This window comes from Cottoperca gobio, chromosome 24 (genome assembly GCF_900634415.1).
Source record: "Cottoperca gobio chromosome 24, fCotGob3.1, whole genome shotgun sequence".
NCBI classification, from domain to species: Eukaryota; Metazoa; Chordata; class Actinopteri; order Perciformes; family Bovichtidae; genus Cottoperca; species Cottoperca gobio.
Genome location: NC_041378.1, coordinates 7,931,187 through 7,948,680, shown reverse-complemented (window position 1 = coordinate 7,948,680; position 17,494 = coordinate 7,931,187). Strand labels below are relative to the sequence as shown.

At 41.1% G+C, this 17,494-nt stretch overlaps 1 protein-coding gene across 1 annotated transcript in view; it reads right to left on the bottom strand.

The window, feature by feature from the left end:
* Positions 1 to 17,494, bottom strand: part of LOC115003906 (utrophin) — a 123,744-nt gene that overhangs the window by 2,716 nt on the left and 103,534 nt on the right. Inside the window, 8 exon segments of the mRNA XM_029425846.1 lie at positions 534 to 559; positions 1,466 to 1,549; positions 1,890 to 1,965; positions 4,835 to 5,072; positions 6,442 to 6,603; positions 13,089 to 13,154; positions 15,171 to 15,236; positions 15,830 to 15,912. Coding sequence (XP_029281706.1) covers positions 534 to 559; positions 1,466 to 1,549; positions 1,890 to 1,965; positions 4,835 to 5,072; positions 6,442 to 6,603; positions 13,089 to 13,154; positions 15,171 to 15,236; positions 15,830 to 15,912 — 801 coding nt within the window.

The following is a 17,494-nucleotide window of genomic DNA, read 5'->3' as shown; positions in this document are numbered from 1 at the left end:
GTGTGGCTTTGTAGTTTACCAAAGTCGTACTAAAACATTTTGACAGAGCGCCGTGTACCACACAAAATCGCTTCGTGATCAGTAACCACAACCAGAATTAATCCATATATAAAGCGCTCCGGATTATAAGGCGCACTGTCGCTTTTTGAGAAAATTAAAGGCTTTTAAGTGCGCCTTATAGTGCAGAAAATACGGTACAACACTTCTGTCCCAAAATGCACCTTGACCTCAGACTGGGGGAACGAGAGGGGCAGCTAATGGCACTCCAGAGAGATCCATTAGCTGTCTCTTTCTCACAGGCTACTAAATGTGGAGGTGTGAGGCAGGTGAAGGCTACATGGAGGGGGCTACTTTCGTGGGAGCAGCTGCAATTACCTTTAAAATGTATCTCTGCTCAAAGCTCTCTCATCTTTTCCCAATTGTTTTAAAAACCCGGGAAAAAACACACAATAAAGCAGCTTCCATACAATCTGCAAAGACACACACTGATGTATCTGTTGTGCATCGAAAAGTGTGGAAGAACCTCGTCTTACCTGTGGTCTTGAGGAGAGGCTCGAGGCTGTGGGAAACAAAGCAGAGAGACAAAGGAGTAGTTTAACACGTGAACGCCCCACTTCACTTCACTTCTGTTTACACTAAGTCTACACTACATTATCAGCCTCTCACATACTCGCACTCAGCTCTGTGCCGTTTAGTCCCGGTGCCTCGGAGCTTTGCTGTATCCGAATGCTAATAATGCCGGAGTGTCTGCCAGATTACAATGGATTGTTAACTAAAGCCCTCATAGGAGTTTTGACTCTCAACATGTGAATGTAATTTAAAGTCAGTGAGCTTCAACTCCTCATTCTAACATTTTAATTGACATTCCCAAAGGTGGGTATTCTTTCAAATTCTGCTATAAAGAGTTACGAGTGTCTGAGCTTTTTCCTGATCGTATCAAATAGCAAATTGTAATCAAACGAAACTCACGGCTGTAAATCAAATATTTGCGTTTGAAGCATTTCATCAGAATCAAAACCACAAAGTCAGAATGCAGCGGTACCTGCATGCACTGCACAAACCATGATTGCCCTCTCGATATACCTCTCTTCATTAAAATACAGGCAGGACCTTTTGATGTCTAGACTACAGATAAGAGCTCACACACACACACACACACGCACACGCACACAACACACACTAATACTAACATATAAGATGTAAGATAATAGTGGTGAAGACAACCATTTTATCTGAAATGTTTAGTCCATTAATATAGAGAGACAAGTGTTATGCTGTAAAACGTGCCTAATTCACACATCTGGTACGGTACACATGAATTTTCCCTGGCAGGGATATTATCAACAGATAAACGGGGTGACTACTTTCTGCTGACCAGCGTCCTTGTGGCGAAACACAAATCTGCCTTCGGAGTCTTGGAAGACACAACGGGGGAGAAGAGGAGGATGAAGAGTGAGAAACTTACGACTGCATGCAGGGAAGGAGTTGTTAATCTGTTCCATTACATCTGCCAGGTCAGAGCTGCTGTTATGGGAGTCCAGCAGCTCATCTGAGAACACACACACACACACACACACACACACACACACACACACACACACACACACACACACACACACCACACACACACACACACACACACACACACACACACAGATACAGACAGGCAGATAGACAGACGTTGAATTACCGTTACCATAGACACTTAACTAAGGTACCGTACTCAGTGAGCTATTAAGTTTCCATTTCAAATGTCCAGTGTACCTGCTAAATGCAGCTCCTGCCATAATGATTGAATTCAAAAGGACAGTTATTTAAATATAAAGATCAATAGTAGTCTGAGTGTTTGTGTCTGAGTATACAAGACTTTTTGAGCTCGAGTGTCTCACCTGAATGTTCAGTAAGTGGCCCTCGTTCTTGCCCAGTTGGAGAGGACACTCCATTTACTCTCAAGTCCATCTCCGGCTGAGAGAGAGAGAGAGAGACGGAGAGAAGGAAAGCAAAACAGAAAACTCCATTATTATAACATTATTATTCCACTTGGCATCCGCTTGACAACTTTCCAAATTAGCCGTGCTTCACAGCGCCAGGCGGAGACGAGGGAGAACCAGAGGGCGGCAAAATTAGTGTGAAAAAAAACATTTCTCATAAACATGTCTCTGCCACTTGAGGTTAACATGCTACGATATCAATCATGTTCTAGGACCTCAAAGGACATTTGCAAAGTTAAGATTTTTAGAGTCCTAGCTTTTTCCCATATACAGAGTTGCTTTATTGAGTGCAGTAGAAATTCTTGGACTTCCAACACTAGCAATTTCATTAAAAGTAATGACACCGCGCCACAAGATCTAACATGGGACTTAATAATACACAATGCACACTGTTTCCACATCTAACGCAATAATATGAAAGTTTTCTTCCACAGGTTTCCTTTGTAAATCCATGTCACCTGAGGCTGATGTGACTGACACTGATGCAGCCGCCACAGGTGCTGCAGGAGCACACAGTGAATGCATATGACCTACAATAATCTAGCAATGTTTATATTCACTTTGTTTTGGACAGGGCCTTTTCTGCGACAGATTGCCTCGCTGTTTTTTTGGTTCATACTGTGATCCACGGTTGTCTGCACTGTAACTACAGAACACCTGTTGTGCCCCTTCATGCTCTGAGTATAAATGAAAAGACTATTTCAGACAAAGGGTAGAAATTCCCCCTGTACACAGAGATTCACAGATTAAGTGTTCACTATTAATGAAATCGAAGAAAAATTAAGATTCAAGTCATGGCTGATAAGAACATTCTGATAAAAAGCAATTTGTGAACCCAACAAAAAGAGAACACAATAACAGTAAAATGTCCAGTTAATGTGAAAAACATAACAAAACGGTATCTCAATCGATCAATTAGTGATTAGGGTTGTGTAACTAAAGTACTGTGGACAGTTAATCAATTGGTGAAAACACGCTCTGCTGCTCTGATGCACAGAGGCGAACACTTGATGTCTAGTGACATTTACAGCAGACTCCCACGTTCCCTTTAGCTTTTATACTGCAAGAAACCAAATCAGTGTTGCTTCGCTTCCCTCCTTCGTCAGCCCTTTTCTTCTTCTCCTCCCTCATCTCCTGCAGCCCTCGGCGCTAGTAAAGGCTAACATGTTGGAAACATCTCTAGAGCACAGCCACTGTCTTGAGGCTCGTCTTAGAATAGCTAAGGTCAGGGCTTTGGTCAGCCTTCAGGAGTGTGAATTTAGTGCGTGCCGTCAAGCTGGCTGGGTTTATTATTCTGCAGCTTGGCAGTAATGCTGCTGCCGATAGAAAGACATGTTGACATATCAACAGGACTCCAGGGACTTAAATGTCAGAAAACAGAACTTCTAATTTAGCGCGTTTAAAAAAGAAATGTAAGCAGGTAGCCAGTCTTTCGGAATCGGCGTCGGAATCACTTCACTTACTTTATATTGAACACAATAAACACACAGGAGGTGACATCGGTGCAGAAAATGATTTATAAATGAGGATAGATTTGTATAAATTAAATCTAAATAACAGTATATGAAGTAGATAAATTAGTTTGAGAAAGACAACAACACTCTGCTTAAGTTTTAATGCATCAGTAATAATATAATACATGATGGTATAATACTGAAAGGGGACCTTCTGCTGCTTAATGAGTACTTATACTTATAAAAAGGAGTATTTCTACGACATCTGCAGTGGAGGGAAATCTCCAATATGGTGAAGCATGGGTGCACAAAACCCTTTTTTTCCCGTCAAAATGGTAATCTTTCATCCATTAAAAATCTGCAGAGTCACGTCAGATGCCTTCCTCAGGCCATATTTGTAGTGAGTTATTACTGTGCTTCCACATCTCCACAGCTACCAGAGAGCCAATATCTGCTCCTGTGTTTGCTCAGTCTGATTTGTCCGGGTTTACTGTTTGTTTTGCTCGAGGGTTGTGCTTTTTCTCCCTTGGCACAAACAATCCAACCTCTTTGAGCAATTAGCATTAGCATTAGCATAAACAAATCTGGACTGAAGATGAATGCTGGACTCCTGGATTGAACGGTAATGATGTTATATCGAAACATGTGTGGATTTCATAAGTACGTATTTATGTTGATGATTTATTTGAATGACTTTGAAAGAATCCTTGAATTTATTGAACATTTTTGAATGAGCGTTTTATATTTTATGAGTTGCACTGAAACCGCCTTGCCAGCTGGTGTGTGTGAGTGTGTGAACTGTGATTACTGCTCTGCTGCTGCCCCATAACACTCCTGATGAACTAAAATGGAAAGACAACTTCAGGAGCCTCCATGGCTGTAAAAACTCTTAAAGAAACACATTGATTTCATTTAGTCCTTTGAAGAACATCACTAAAGTAATGTCTAAAACACCAGAGCAAGCTCTGCTACACAGACTAGTCATCTGTATTACTGTGCATTAGGATAAATGTTGCTTATGACACGTTCAAAGCTCACACACCAAGCTTTTTAAAGCTGACTAATGCTTCTAACTTCCTTTTATATCACGTAATTGTGATTACGCTACTTCAGGTTTGAAGTCTTTTTCCATTAGTAGACAACTTACAACTTCCATGTTGTTTTCTGTTGTTAAACTGCAGCCATTCTTTCTGTAAATGGCCTCTTCACAGCTGGAATCAATTTCAAACAAGTCCACTTTGCAGTTGTCAGGGAAAAGTCCACAATAGCAAGAAACAACTCTATACTGAGGACTGACTACTTAACGTATGAGTCTATGAATATCAATCTCCGTCTCCTCTCAGCCATAACCTGTTGCTTCTTTGGATAAAACTGTCAGTGTTCTGTCACCTGGTGCAGTAGCTGTCGGAGGCGGTGCAGCTGAGACTCCAGCTGTTTGTTGTGTTCCTCCAGGATGTGCATGCGGGCCTCCAGCCGGCCCTTGTGTTGCCGGAGCAGCTTGGCCTCAGCTAGAAGATCGGCCTCATCGGGATGGGTAAAAGTACCCTCCGAATCCCAGGGGCCTCCAGCAGGCGGCCCTCGCTGGCCGTGCTGCTCCTTTATCTGCTCATACTCCCTCTGCAGGCTCCTGGGAAAGAAGGGTTTGAAACATGTCTGTCACATCCAACAGTCGAAGAGTGTAGTATTCAGATCTAACTAAGTATTTAGACCATTTACATAAATACACTTATTAATACCACATTGCAAACATATTCCATTGCAATTACAAAAGTCCTGCAGTATATGGCGTGCCTCTAGTCTTCCTGAACATAGAAATACAATACAGACATAAAATAAAAGTACAGATAACTTCAAATATAAAAAAACAGCAAACTAAAGAGATGCACAAGTAGTATCAGACTTAGTATTACAGTTACATAAAAACAGAGAGAGAATGATACTTAACTTGTATTTGAGTGTGCACAGTATGCGTGTGTAAATATATATTTCTTTATTTATTTTTTATTATACTAGAGGTCCTCTTCTTATATTTTTATTTGACATGCTTGTTTAGTAGTAAGGCTTTGCAGCCATGTGTAACCATTAACTCGACAGTGCTGTATTCCTGGGAGTCTTGTATAAATAGATCAGAGGACTTATTCCTGAGAGCTGGGTTATTTTTAAACATCTGTTCCATGATATACATCAATGCTGTGTTCTTTTTGAACTGCTGGCCCTGAAAGGCTTCTCTCTCATTCGATACGTCCTATGATTAAATCATTAAAGCAAACTAACAAATATGGGAAAATATTATTATTATTATTATTATTATTACAAATAGAAAAGCTCCTTCCTGAACATTCACAGCGGGGTGCCGAGCAAAAATACCACAGTCGTGTTTACGTCTGCTCTCTGAGTGAAATCCTTTTTGAAATGGATTTACATAATGGATAACATAAAGGACCCCCCCCACCCTACCAAATCTATTGCTTCACTCCATCCTCTCCCTCTCTCAATGCAGAACCATAAGCTGCCATGCTTTACTTAAGTTGGCATTTATGAGCCTGGCAGTAAAGCTCTCTCTCTCTCTCTCTCCTCGCTCTCCCGCAGTGCTTGTGTATAATCAGTGTTAAATCACTCCAGTCGAGCCACTGGCACCTCCACAACAATAGATCGGAGAGTGACTCTGTGTCTCTCCATTTACTAATCAAACCGCGGAAGGACTTGGCGTGTGAGGCAGACGGGAAGTGTGTGGATGTTTTGTGCACTGGAGTGTGGCAATGAGCACACGGACTCAAATGACACCAGGAAACTGCGAGTAAACATGAGAGCGACAAAGAATTAAAGAAAACTCACATTTCAATACTTTTGATATTAATAGCTTTGGATTGATCTTGAAGAAAACTCAACTGAGATGATCTAGTTTAAGAAGAGTGCCCAAACATAAGCAATAGTTTCCCTATATTTGGGGTCTTAAACAACCTCTTTTCACACTCTTTATTTCCCCATTGCCTTACCTCTGCTCCTCCTCCAGACGAGATATGATCCGCTCCAGCTCCCCTCGTTCCTCCCTCTCCACGGCCTGTAGGATCTGGGCAGGACTCTGGGGCTGACTGCAGGGGGAGCCCTCCCCTCCCAGCGTCTGACAGTACTGCAGGATCAGGGCATGCTCGTCGTCCCTGTGGAAGAGAGTTCAGAGTTATGTGAAGAGTAAGGAGCACAGACATCTTGTCCCTGTTAGTCAGCTCAATCACCGTCTGCTCAGTTGAGGAGGAAGTACTTTTTTTTCGCAGTTCTAAAGAAATATGGTCGATGTTTTATAGTTAATCATTATGTTTGGAGATAACTTGGAATGGATGCTTGGAAATGACCATTTAGCACAGTACCGCTTTGCAAAGGCAGAGAGACAGTAACTACAGAAGAAGAAATAGTTTCAGGCTGGCCAACAAACCACAAAACAGAAATTGGGAAAAATCAGTGAGTACATTTATTTTAAATGACGGTATTCAACATCAAGCAGCAGGTGGTCATACATTTACTAGTGAGAAAAAACAAGCTTATTGTAAATAGAAATAGAAAGGATAGCTTACAAAGAACGTAATCTAAACAAAAATTGTGGGAGCTGCCCCGATATATAAGATCTTTAGCTATTGTGGGTCTGCTACGCTGAAGCTCCACAATCCCTGGTGGAACACAGTGTGTCAGTCTGGACTATCTGATAAGTGGAATAAGAAGAGGACTGAGAGGAGATGGAGGGAGCAGAGAAGAAGCCTGGCAGACAGATGGAAAGATATGGAGGGAGAGACGGATACATTGCTGCTGGTGTCTGCTGGTGTGTATCTGTATGTGTGTGTGAGTGTGTGTCAATCTCTTTATGTGCTATCTCAGTGATCTGAAAGGGGTGGCAGGTCTTGCCAAAGCCCAGCTGTCACCTTCACTCTGAAACGCAACCTGAGCCTTAAAGACTAAAATCCGACAACAACACAAGCACAAAAAAAAAAGAAAATATGTTATTTAAAAATCCTTTTCATTGCTAGAGTGATGTAATTTCCAGAGCCAGTTTGACAGCTCGAAATAAAGTTTGTGAGAAAAAGTTTAGTGGCGTGGGGACTCGATTTTTATTATTCATGGTTACAGCATGTCCAAATGTCCAGCAGTGCTGAGGCTGTCCTTCTGTGACGTTAACGTCATGTACGGTTATGTAACAATACAAATTATATATCTGGCTTATAAGAGCAAAAGTATTATAAAGAAATGGTATGCTACTTACAATTTCATGCATATACTAAAAGTTACATTTATTACAACCTGGGTCTGAGATTTGCAGCTTTGGTCATTGTTTCTATTTATTATTACTAACATATACGTTACATATAGCAATGACCAACTGAAGTCGAGAAGTCATCTGCTTCAAGGGACAGAACCCTGTATTGACCTCTATGAGCTGAAAACTGTGCCGTAATTTAAGCCACACCTCAATCAGTGACATCCAGGCAGGAACTTTTGGCACCTTTTAAAATAAAGCGGTGACTTGCAATAAACTTGTTTCACACACTCTTATCAGGGCCAGACCATAACTGAGTGCATAATCCCCAGCTATAATGAGTAAATTAATCAAAAACGCTCTAGAGAGCAAGTGGGCAGACTGAGACGTCTCAGGTTTTACATAAGACACCCTTGAATTTCACCATAGGACACAATCAATAGTATTCAGGAAATATTCAGAATGCCAATATCGCTGCATGTATAATACGAGAGGTTATGAATAGAAAGCTTTTTCTTTCTCAGAGTAATTATACTATATCATGACCAAGGACTGAAGCGACGGATAGCTAATGAAAGGTGTGCAGAATGAGGCAATGAGTCTTCCATGTACACGGAGGAGAAAAAGGGTTTTATCATTAAGCAACTTCTTGAAGCACCAACTTTATAGTTTGTTTCTTTAAAAACTGGATTTGTGGTCCAATTCAACCTTTTCATGTATTTGGCACAAATGATAAACGAGACATGAATTAAACTTTCTAAACAGGGAACTTAACCACTCTCAATTAAAGGAATTCTGCAGCTTCTTTATCTCGTGTAACCAGTAGCTCTTCCTTGCCCATTTTATTTTCTTCTTCTTTTTTTTTTACAGTTGTTCCCAAACATTCTTTCTGCAGTCTTTACATTTCTTTCTAACTTGTATAGGCTTTCTTAAAACGCTTACCGCCATATGCATGCACACATATGCGTAGTTATTCATCAAATTCACTCTAACGTGGAGAATGAAGACATGCTGGGACTGCTGAATTACTGATAAATGACAGAGAAAGTTGGCAGAGACTGGACGTCAAGGGAAAGGATGAAGAAAGGCTTAGTTCCTGCAGAAAAACTTGAAAATCGGTGGCATTGTTGTCTGCTGGGGTTTGGTGAAACTAAGAGACAAATTATGTCGGCTCTGGCAATAGGAAAATGCAGCAGGACATTATGGCTGGCAGGGGGAGCCCAGACAACAGCAGGAAGGGGATCATTACGTGTAGAAATGGGCACTACAGGAGGCAGAGCTGGCTCACACAAACCACCTGCTCTCTGGAAAAGTGGGAGAAAGAGGAAGTGCAGTGAAAGGACTGGAGGCTCGGGCATTGTGGTGCTGGTTGAAAAGGAAGGAACACGGAGAAGAAAGAGATGAAAGAGAGAATCAGTATGGGAGAAGAATTCAAAGTGAATAATGGTGATGAATGCCGAGGCCATTAGCTGCAATGCAATGTGAATATGAGTGTGATACATCTTGTGAAGGTCGAGTGAGGACGTGGCTGAGGCGACTTCACCCTACAACAATAGTCTCCGGGCCTGATGCCTAGCGAACATATCACAAAGCGAGCAGCTCCTCTCAAGCTGAATAGAACTATCAGCTGCCGAGACTGAGCTCAAAGAGAAACAGTGAGAGATAAAGCAGAAAGTAAACAGGTCTACAAGTCTTTCATCCAAACTCTGGTGAGATGTTAAAACCTCACTTTCTGTGGAACTTCCACATCTGGGGACTGATCACAGTAAAGTTCAGCTGTGCTGTTTGTGACGCAGGGTGTCTTTCAATGTTGCTTAGTGTTCAATCTGAAGGTTGCCTGGGCCCAAAGGTAAAACATGAGTGGACTACAACTACAAATGATGAAAGGCGGAGAAGAGAAAGAAGGGAGGACAGGGTATGATGAAAGGAGGTTTAAAAAGAAAAGGCCTGGCGAAATTAAAGGGAGAGAGAGAGGAATAAAAGGGCAACATATCAAAAGACAAGAAAAAGGGACAGCACTGGGGGAAAGAATGCAAAGCGAGAGATAACCAAACAAAAAAAGCTGGCCGGAAAAAAAAGCGAGGCGGGGAGTCTCGCTCCTCGGTGACGTCCCGAGGCGTCGATGACAACACTGAGCTTTGGCTGGAGGTCAGAGAAAATAGGCCTAATTAAGGATTCCCTTTTAGATAAAAGCAATGCAGGATAAAAAAAATTACACAAGCACTGAAGCCACGCACACACACACACACACACACACACACACACACACACACACACACTATCTCTAGAGCTCTCTCACAAACACATACTATACTAATTATTGATATCACTGCACAGCTGGCCGCGAGTCCAAATCAGTGTTTGCCGGCTTTGAGCGATCAGAAAATACAAGCCAAAAGCCAAACATGCATGTAATTGGCAAACGCAGTCGTCCATGTTACACTATGCATGTTTTCATAATCTCAAACACTGCCAAGAAAGCACCTTCTACAATCACGTTAAGCATTCGGATCATTTCTGTGTGTGTGTTTGTGAGTGTGTGTTTGTGAGTGTGTGTGTGTGTGTGTTTGTGCGACTGTGTTTCCTCCACAAAAACAACCAGATGGAGTGGTGTGATAGACAAAGAGGCTTTGGTGAAATCAGCTGTAGGCGGAAAAGAATAAATCTTACAAAAAGAGAGGAAAGACAATCAACCACTTCAAACCAAAGGCATTACAAAGCAAGAGGAAGGCTTCGTGGCTGAGGAGTCGGACAATACAATGTACAGCATCTTCTTTTGAGAAGAGATACGGCTGAGTGGGCTGTTTTACTTCAGCTGTGTCTATAAAGCACAAAATGTATATTTTTACAAGTTACTTTTTCCTTAAAGTAGGGCTTGGTGGACACGTTGGTGGACACGTTGGTGTACAACAACGGGGCTTATTCTGGCCTTAAACAGCCCATACTTCATTTACAACTAACGTGGATGACATTTTATTGCAGCACAGAAACAGTTAGGTAATGTTATAACACGGCAGACTTGCAAAGACCTTGCTTGTACATAACTCTATCCTAATATTATTTTTCAGAAATTAAGCGGGCTGTAATGATGTTTTTCCCAAATACCAATTGTCATCACAAAAGGTCTCAACGTTATTAAGCTCTCAGTCAAAATGAATAGCCTCTATGTGGGGAATCCATTAAAATAAGTAAATGATCCAGCACGCAACCACCAATAACAAGCTACAACAGCAGACAAATTGGATGTAGTTCGTTTTCTTCCTAATTAGTGCCACTGTTCAATAAATAAAAGTGTATGTCGTGTCCGATATGACTCGTATGTGATCTATTGAGAGCTTGCTTGATCTATTGAGAGCTTGCTTATTAAATGTATGTATAATAATAACCACATCTGCACATTAGAAAAGAAAAGGATGATTTATTTCTTGAAATGTGCAGTACGCACACAGGCGCTATAGTGTGCTCTATGCTAATAAGTAAAAAAAAGACATTCTTGTCACAGATGTGTGCTGAAAAAATGCACTAGTTCTGGTACTGGATGTGATTTGCATTTAAATGTCCCTTTTTCTTGAAAGATTACACTTGATGACAGTTACATTGTGGCTGTTGTTTTTGCAGCAAAGCCGAATGCAAATCTTACGGATATGACACTGATGTGAAAGTGAAGAACTATGATTATGTTCTAAATGTGCCCTGGTGGGTGTGTTTTTTCCTTCTGCTGTTAAACCCATTAGCCTTCATCAAACCATCATCTCCCTCACCTCATTAGCGCTCTACACACTTTCGTGTACACAGTGTTGTTTGAGAGCCGGCAAAGATAATGGCTTCTTCTCTTAAATAAGCCCGAGTACAAAGCACAAAAGAGCAACGAGGACCAGGGGTAATGTGTTTGTCACGCATTAGGAACGCTCGGAGAGGAAAATAAATCCACCTTCTCCTTCTGTCTCGTATACACACATTGTGTTTTTTAAATTCTTCTCTCCTTCTATTGATCAGTTAAAAAGCAGAGAGCGCTTTTTTTTTAAGAGTCTTCAATTGAACTCCTTCTGTTTCTAAAACCGCTATTCTCCACGGCAAGGTCGGATGAAGGTGAAGTGTGGGAGCAGTGGTCCACACGATGCAGGCACATCAGCAGGGGATACAGCCTACAACAGAAGGAAGCTTGATGCTTCGCTTCATCTTCACTCAAGTTCTCAAAGGTGTTAGCCATCCTCCCTTTTCACCGTTGTGCTGTAAGAATTTTCTTTTTTTTTTTAAAAAAGCCTCAAACTTGTTTTTGCTTTCCTCCATGTGCCATACAGGGAATCTCTTCGCTCTCCAGGTGCACACTTCTGAAAACACATTTGTGCAAAATAAAAAATAAAGTACATTTTTTTTTTTTGTCTTTTGTGCTACTTGAAATTGTTGTTGAGATAAAAAAAGAAATAAAAAAAAAGATAATCTTCTGCAGCATCTCTGTATCTGTTACATTCTCATGCACAAATTCATTTCACACATGGCTCGTTTCTAAATCTACGATGATGATCTATAATCTGAGAAATCTTGTGATCTACAACAGCCTTATCTAAACAGGCTATCAGAACGGAAAGTAATTCCCTCCAAATACAAGAACACGTCAAAAGTGTGCATTTGCGTGTGTTTCTGTTTGAACACACATGTCAGTGTGTCCATAAGCTCGGATGGCAAAGAGCTCATTCCCTCGATTAGGATCTCAGTTGGGAAAAGGAACAAATACGCCCTTCAACTTGAATGGCCTGTAGATGACATACACATGTCACACACACACACACACACACACACACACACACACACACACACACACATTTCAGAGCTTGTGCTCCTCATCCAGCTTTTCCCCTTCTTTGTTATTTTTTTCTTTTTCGAGTTTCCCACATCCTCATCTGATCGAAGAGATCCTGAAAGCAATCACTCTCACTTCTCATTGTTGGCACTCTAATCTATTACATTTCTACTGAAGTCCTGACTTCCTGCTGTATTCCACCACATCCCTTTGTCTTTTACACTTCTTTTGCTCTCTCTAAACCATTTTCAAATCTCACACAGCCTCTCTTGATCTCTTTTTTCAGCGATGTGGAAAGCCACCTTGTTATTTCTTTGGCTGGTTTTGATACACTGAAAACATAAAAGGCAAGTATTTTGGGCTACCCTGGTAAACAGGTAAACAGGTAAACAGTGCATAGGAAGAAGCCTCAGAAATCAATCAAACTTTAGAGCCAAACTTTGCTATTAATCATCTGGAGGTAGTTTTTCTGATAACGTGCATATGTACTGGAGGAACAGAGAGATATGTGTATGAATATGTCTATGAAACAATGTTTGATGGAAACACGTAGTCATGTTGAATGAAATGTAGGAACATATACAAATGTGGTGACTTACATGCTTCCTGTGGCTGAGCTGCTGTCTGTGGGCAGAGAGCCGTTGGATCGCTCCATCTGGGCCAACCTGAGAAAGAAACCTGCATCAGTGGCTGAAACTTAAATGACCAAAAAAGTTAAAACTGAAACCTTTTAAAAAAGGCTGTCGTCTCATCAAAATGCAGAACAGCGATGTCAATAAATGCAGAGTGTGTGTGTGTGTGTGTGGGGAAAACGTTTATTATTTCTGGTCACATATTCAGACAAAGCAGCCATGCTAATGAGTCCGGTTCCCTCAGATCAAAGCCTGTATTTACTGAACGCTGTAACAGAGAGGGGCAGCAGGGTTGTCCAGCAGATTAAGAACACGATCCCACACACTAAACTTTAGGCTGAAATTGAACTGTGACAGAATATGCATGGAGGGAGATATTTAAAGTTATTATTCCACTGGTGAAACCTCATCACCGTGTGCATTTCTCCATGAAAATCTATAAGCTACGCTATAATCTACAATGTCAGCGTCTACATTTCAGTTAAAATTGTATTTAAATTCAATTTAAATTCACAAGGCTCATGTCTGTGTCACCGCTGATAAAACAATGCAAGCAGAAACGCTGAGTGAAGGTTAATGGTGTGTGACCGATGAAAGGTTACAGGCCAGGCAGAGCAGAGCTGCGTCAGAAAAGCCTTCATGATCAAAGCTTTCTGTGGGAGGACGCTGGGTTCTGTTTTTGACACAAGTAACCCATTGTCCGCTTTAGAGAAGATAAGCTTCGGACTGATTGGAGATTTATTCAAGGGGCAAGATAGGATTTGTTCATTCTTTTGGATCTTAATAAATCAGACCTAAATCAAGCATGACAGATTTTCAATCTCAGTGCAGCAGAACATTAGTTTAGTGATGTTGGTGATGATCGACTGCAGATCACACACTGAGCACATGGGGTGTGTAGATGTACACACCCATGGGGGTGTACACTTTTGAACACAATGTTCAAAAGTGTATATTATGTGTGTTGTTTGTAGCTTCCCTGATGAAATATAATGATACTTCTTATGCCACAACAGCTTATTTCCACTGCATATCTAGAGATGCAGCGTTCTCCACTATGTATATATTAAAAACTTCAGGCTGACAGTAACGAGCTCATATTTACAGTTACACTGAACTTTTGTGGAGCATTCATTTGTACAGATTCCTGGCCGTGACAGATATCCGGATATTGCTGACTGTGTTTATCAGTTGTTCAGAGGGAAAACTGGAGAATTATATTTTTGCCAAAATGACACTTAAATGGAGACAGAAAGATTTACTTTCTCTCTTATTTAGTGTTAAACTTGCCATCTCCGTGTTGGTAATATCCCAGCTCAATAAAGCCAGTTCATTTCCCCCCCAAATAAGTATCAGGGTCCTTTGATTTTGTTCATAAGTGTAATGAGAATAAATAGCAAACATCTCCTCTTTAAGAAGTCCAGGAGAAACTAATAAAGACATCCAACATAATTTGGATTTGTATGGTTGTCTGGAAGCTTTACTGTACAGTCGAAGGTGTACGGCAGTTCACATTGTACTACATGTGCATCTCAAGAGGCTTCTTGTTTACATTTGATTTACTTCAAAATCACACACACACATATATATATATATATATATATATATATATATATATATATATATATATATATATATATATATATATATATATATATATATATGTTTTTTGTTGACCCTTTTCCAAAGCCTAATATAGTATTTTTCATTTTAAATGCAATTTTTCATCCCTTCAAAAGGTACAGTAGCAACTTCTTTTCATTTATGTCACTACTCTACTATTAAAATCAATGTACACAGATCAGAAAGAAAGATAAATTGTTGCATAGTTATGCATCGTACAGACTGAAGGCAAGTGCTCCTTGGAAAACAGAAAGTTAGAAAAGGTATGCGATTTTTAGTAAATAAGCTAAAATTGTCCTTTAAAAGTGGATTTCTCGTTCCATAATGAAGCTTTTTTTTAAATGTGCAATCATTATGCAGTTAGCAAGTCTTTATGTGTGAGCATTGTGGCATCTGAGATGATGATTTGGGGAATACAATGCGTACCTGCTGGCATACTGCTCTATCCTGGAGTGGGTGTCATCATGAGAGAGCTGAGGTGACTGGGACAGCCTGGAAATGAATGAGGTAATGGAGATGAATGAGATTCTGCATGCTCACACAACCTCATTAACACACGGAGATTCACAGGCACATGCACACGCTTGCTCTCTCACACACACACACACACACACACACACACACACACACACACACACACACACACACACACACACACACACACACACACACACACACACACACACACACACACACACACACACACACACAACCTAATGGCCCCTTCATAACATCACCTAGAAAACAAATCTGATGATCCTAGAGAGAGAAATAAGGAAGCAGGATAATCTACGGAGCGGTTGGATGGTTTTGGACAGCCGCTGCTCGGGTGAGCAACTGAATGCTAGTTGGGATGCTTTAGAGAGAAGAAGGTGACGGTGAGGAGACAGTGGGTGAGTTTTTATGGTTGCATGTTCAGCCAGTAGATCGGGCAGGCAGACGGGAAACATGCAGTGCAGTCATGGCTTAGTTGGAGTGAAGACTTAGGTGGATGTGAGTGAGGAGAGAAGGGAGCAAAGGAGGTGCTGTTTAAAGGCATTCCAGTCTGGAGACGAGGTGTTGTTACTGGTGGCGTAGATACTCACTCATACTGCTCCGGACACATGCTGATGAGGGTGACGGGACTGTAAGAGAATCGGAGGGAGGGAGGGAGGGAGGTAAGGTACCACAAAACATTTCACGGTCAAAAACACAGCAGGTGGAGGAAGACGTGGAAGGAAATGTCTGAGTGGCTGGACTCAAAGCATGTAAAACAGTCACCAATACACCGCATGTAGATGTGATCATCTCCTGTGACATCCTCTAAAAGCTGCATCAAAATAGGCTCGTGAAACACAGGAAATGTGTAGATTGACAGTCAGTTTTGAAAGGTTCCAGTTGGACAAGGAGACCTGTCAGAGCTCTAATAAACCCAGGTTATGTGTCTGATGTGTCACACAGAAGCTGATGTCTCAGCTGTCACACATATTTCAAGTAATTGTTTTTACAATTCCTCCTGCATACAGAATGATATGGCCCAAATTCATTCCCTTTTCTCATTTATTTCAAGCAGGATTTACTGAAAGAGCAACAACATATATAGAACCTATTTTCTAGTTAATCCGCTATTGAGTACATTATGTTATAAAATGAAGCATTCGGTGCCAAAGAACACAGCAAATGAAGCTGATGTTAATTAGGGATTTTGGAAAGAAATTGTGACAAACGTAAATGCTCGTAGCATTTGTTCTGATTTCTTTTGAGTCTTTTAAAGTTTCTGGTTTTTAGACTGTGATAATTGCAGCTATTCTTAGAAACGCAGAGCATGAATTGTTGTTTGTGAGCAAATGGAACACCCTCTTATCTCCAAAACACTAAGAAATGTGTTGTTTTCGCGGAGGAGGCTAGCTAGAAATGGTAAGATAACAGTTGAGGTCGACATTCATTTGCCTCGCGCTTTTGTTTCCACATTAAAAGCAGGATAATTTAGAGGGAGACGTGCGGTGGGTTGGTGGTTGTTTTTCACAGCGGGGCGGCGAGTGCAGTTCCACTTATGTAGCTGCGAGGAGAATTAGCAGAATGTAGCGGGGGATTCAGACAGAAAAGAGAAAGAAAAGAGAAAAGGCGATCGGGTCGGCAGGGCACTAACTATTCAGAGTCGGTGGTGCAATATTTTTACGTTCCCCGCCTCATTTTGTTTTTAAGGAGAGTAACGTCGGTTGTCAGCTTTGTAGAGTGTAGGTGCTTTACTTTTAACCCAAATGTGTCTGACCCACATAGAATGACATAACTTTAACCTTCAGATGGATACACTTGAGATGTAGCTTGCCGTTATAACAGAAACACAACTTACTGTAACAAAAAAAGGGAGGCAGGGAGAAGAAATTGGAAATGAAGCATGAAAAACAAGGGTGAAGGAAAGGTGACTGAAGGAAACAGAGCGAGGAGAGAAATCACGACAGCAGAGACCTTGGGAGTATTTGGGGGCTCGGCAAATGTGGCTGCTGTAAATGGTGTGTTTTCATGGAAGGCTTGTTAAAGTTCAATAACAGGGCGCAGAGCAGAGCCCTGTTCATATTTCAGTCCAACTGGTATTGAGCTAAAGGTCTCACCATCAGTCTATCTATTATAAATATCTAATCGCCTTTTGTTTTGTGTGTCTTTAATATACCCCGGTCCACAGCAGCACATTGCTTATCTCTCGTGCTGTAACACTTGTCTGTTTCTCCAAGCTGGGGTTGTGTCGACTGCCATCTACATACACAAGTACC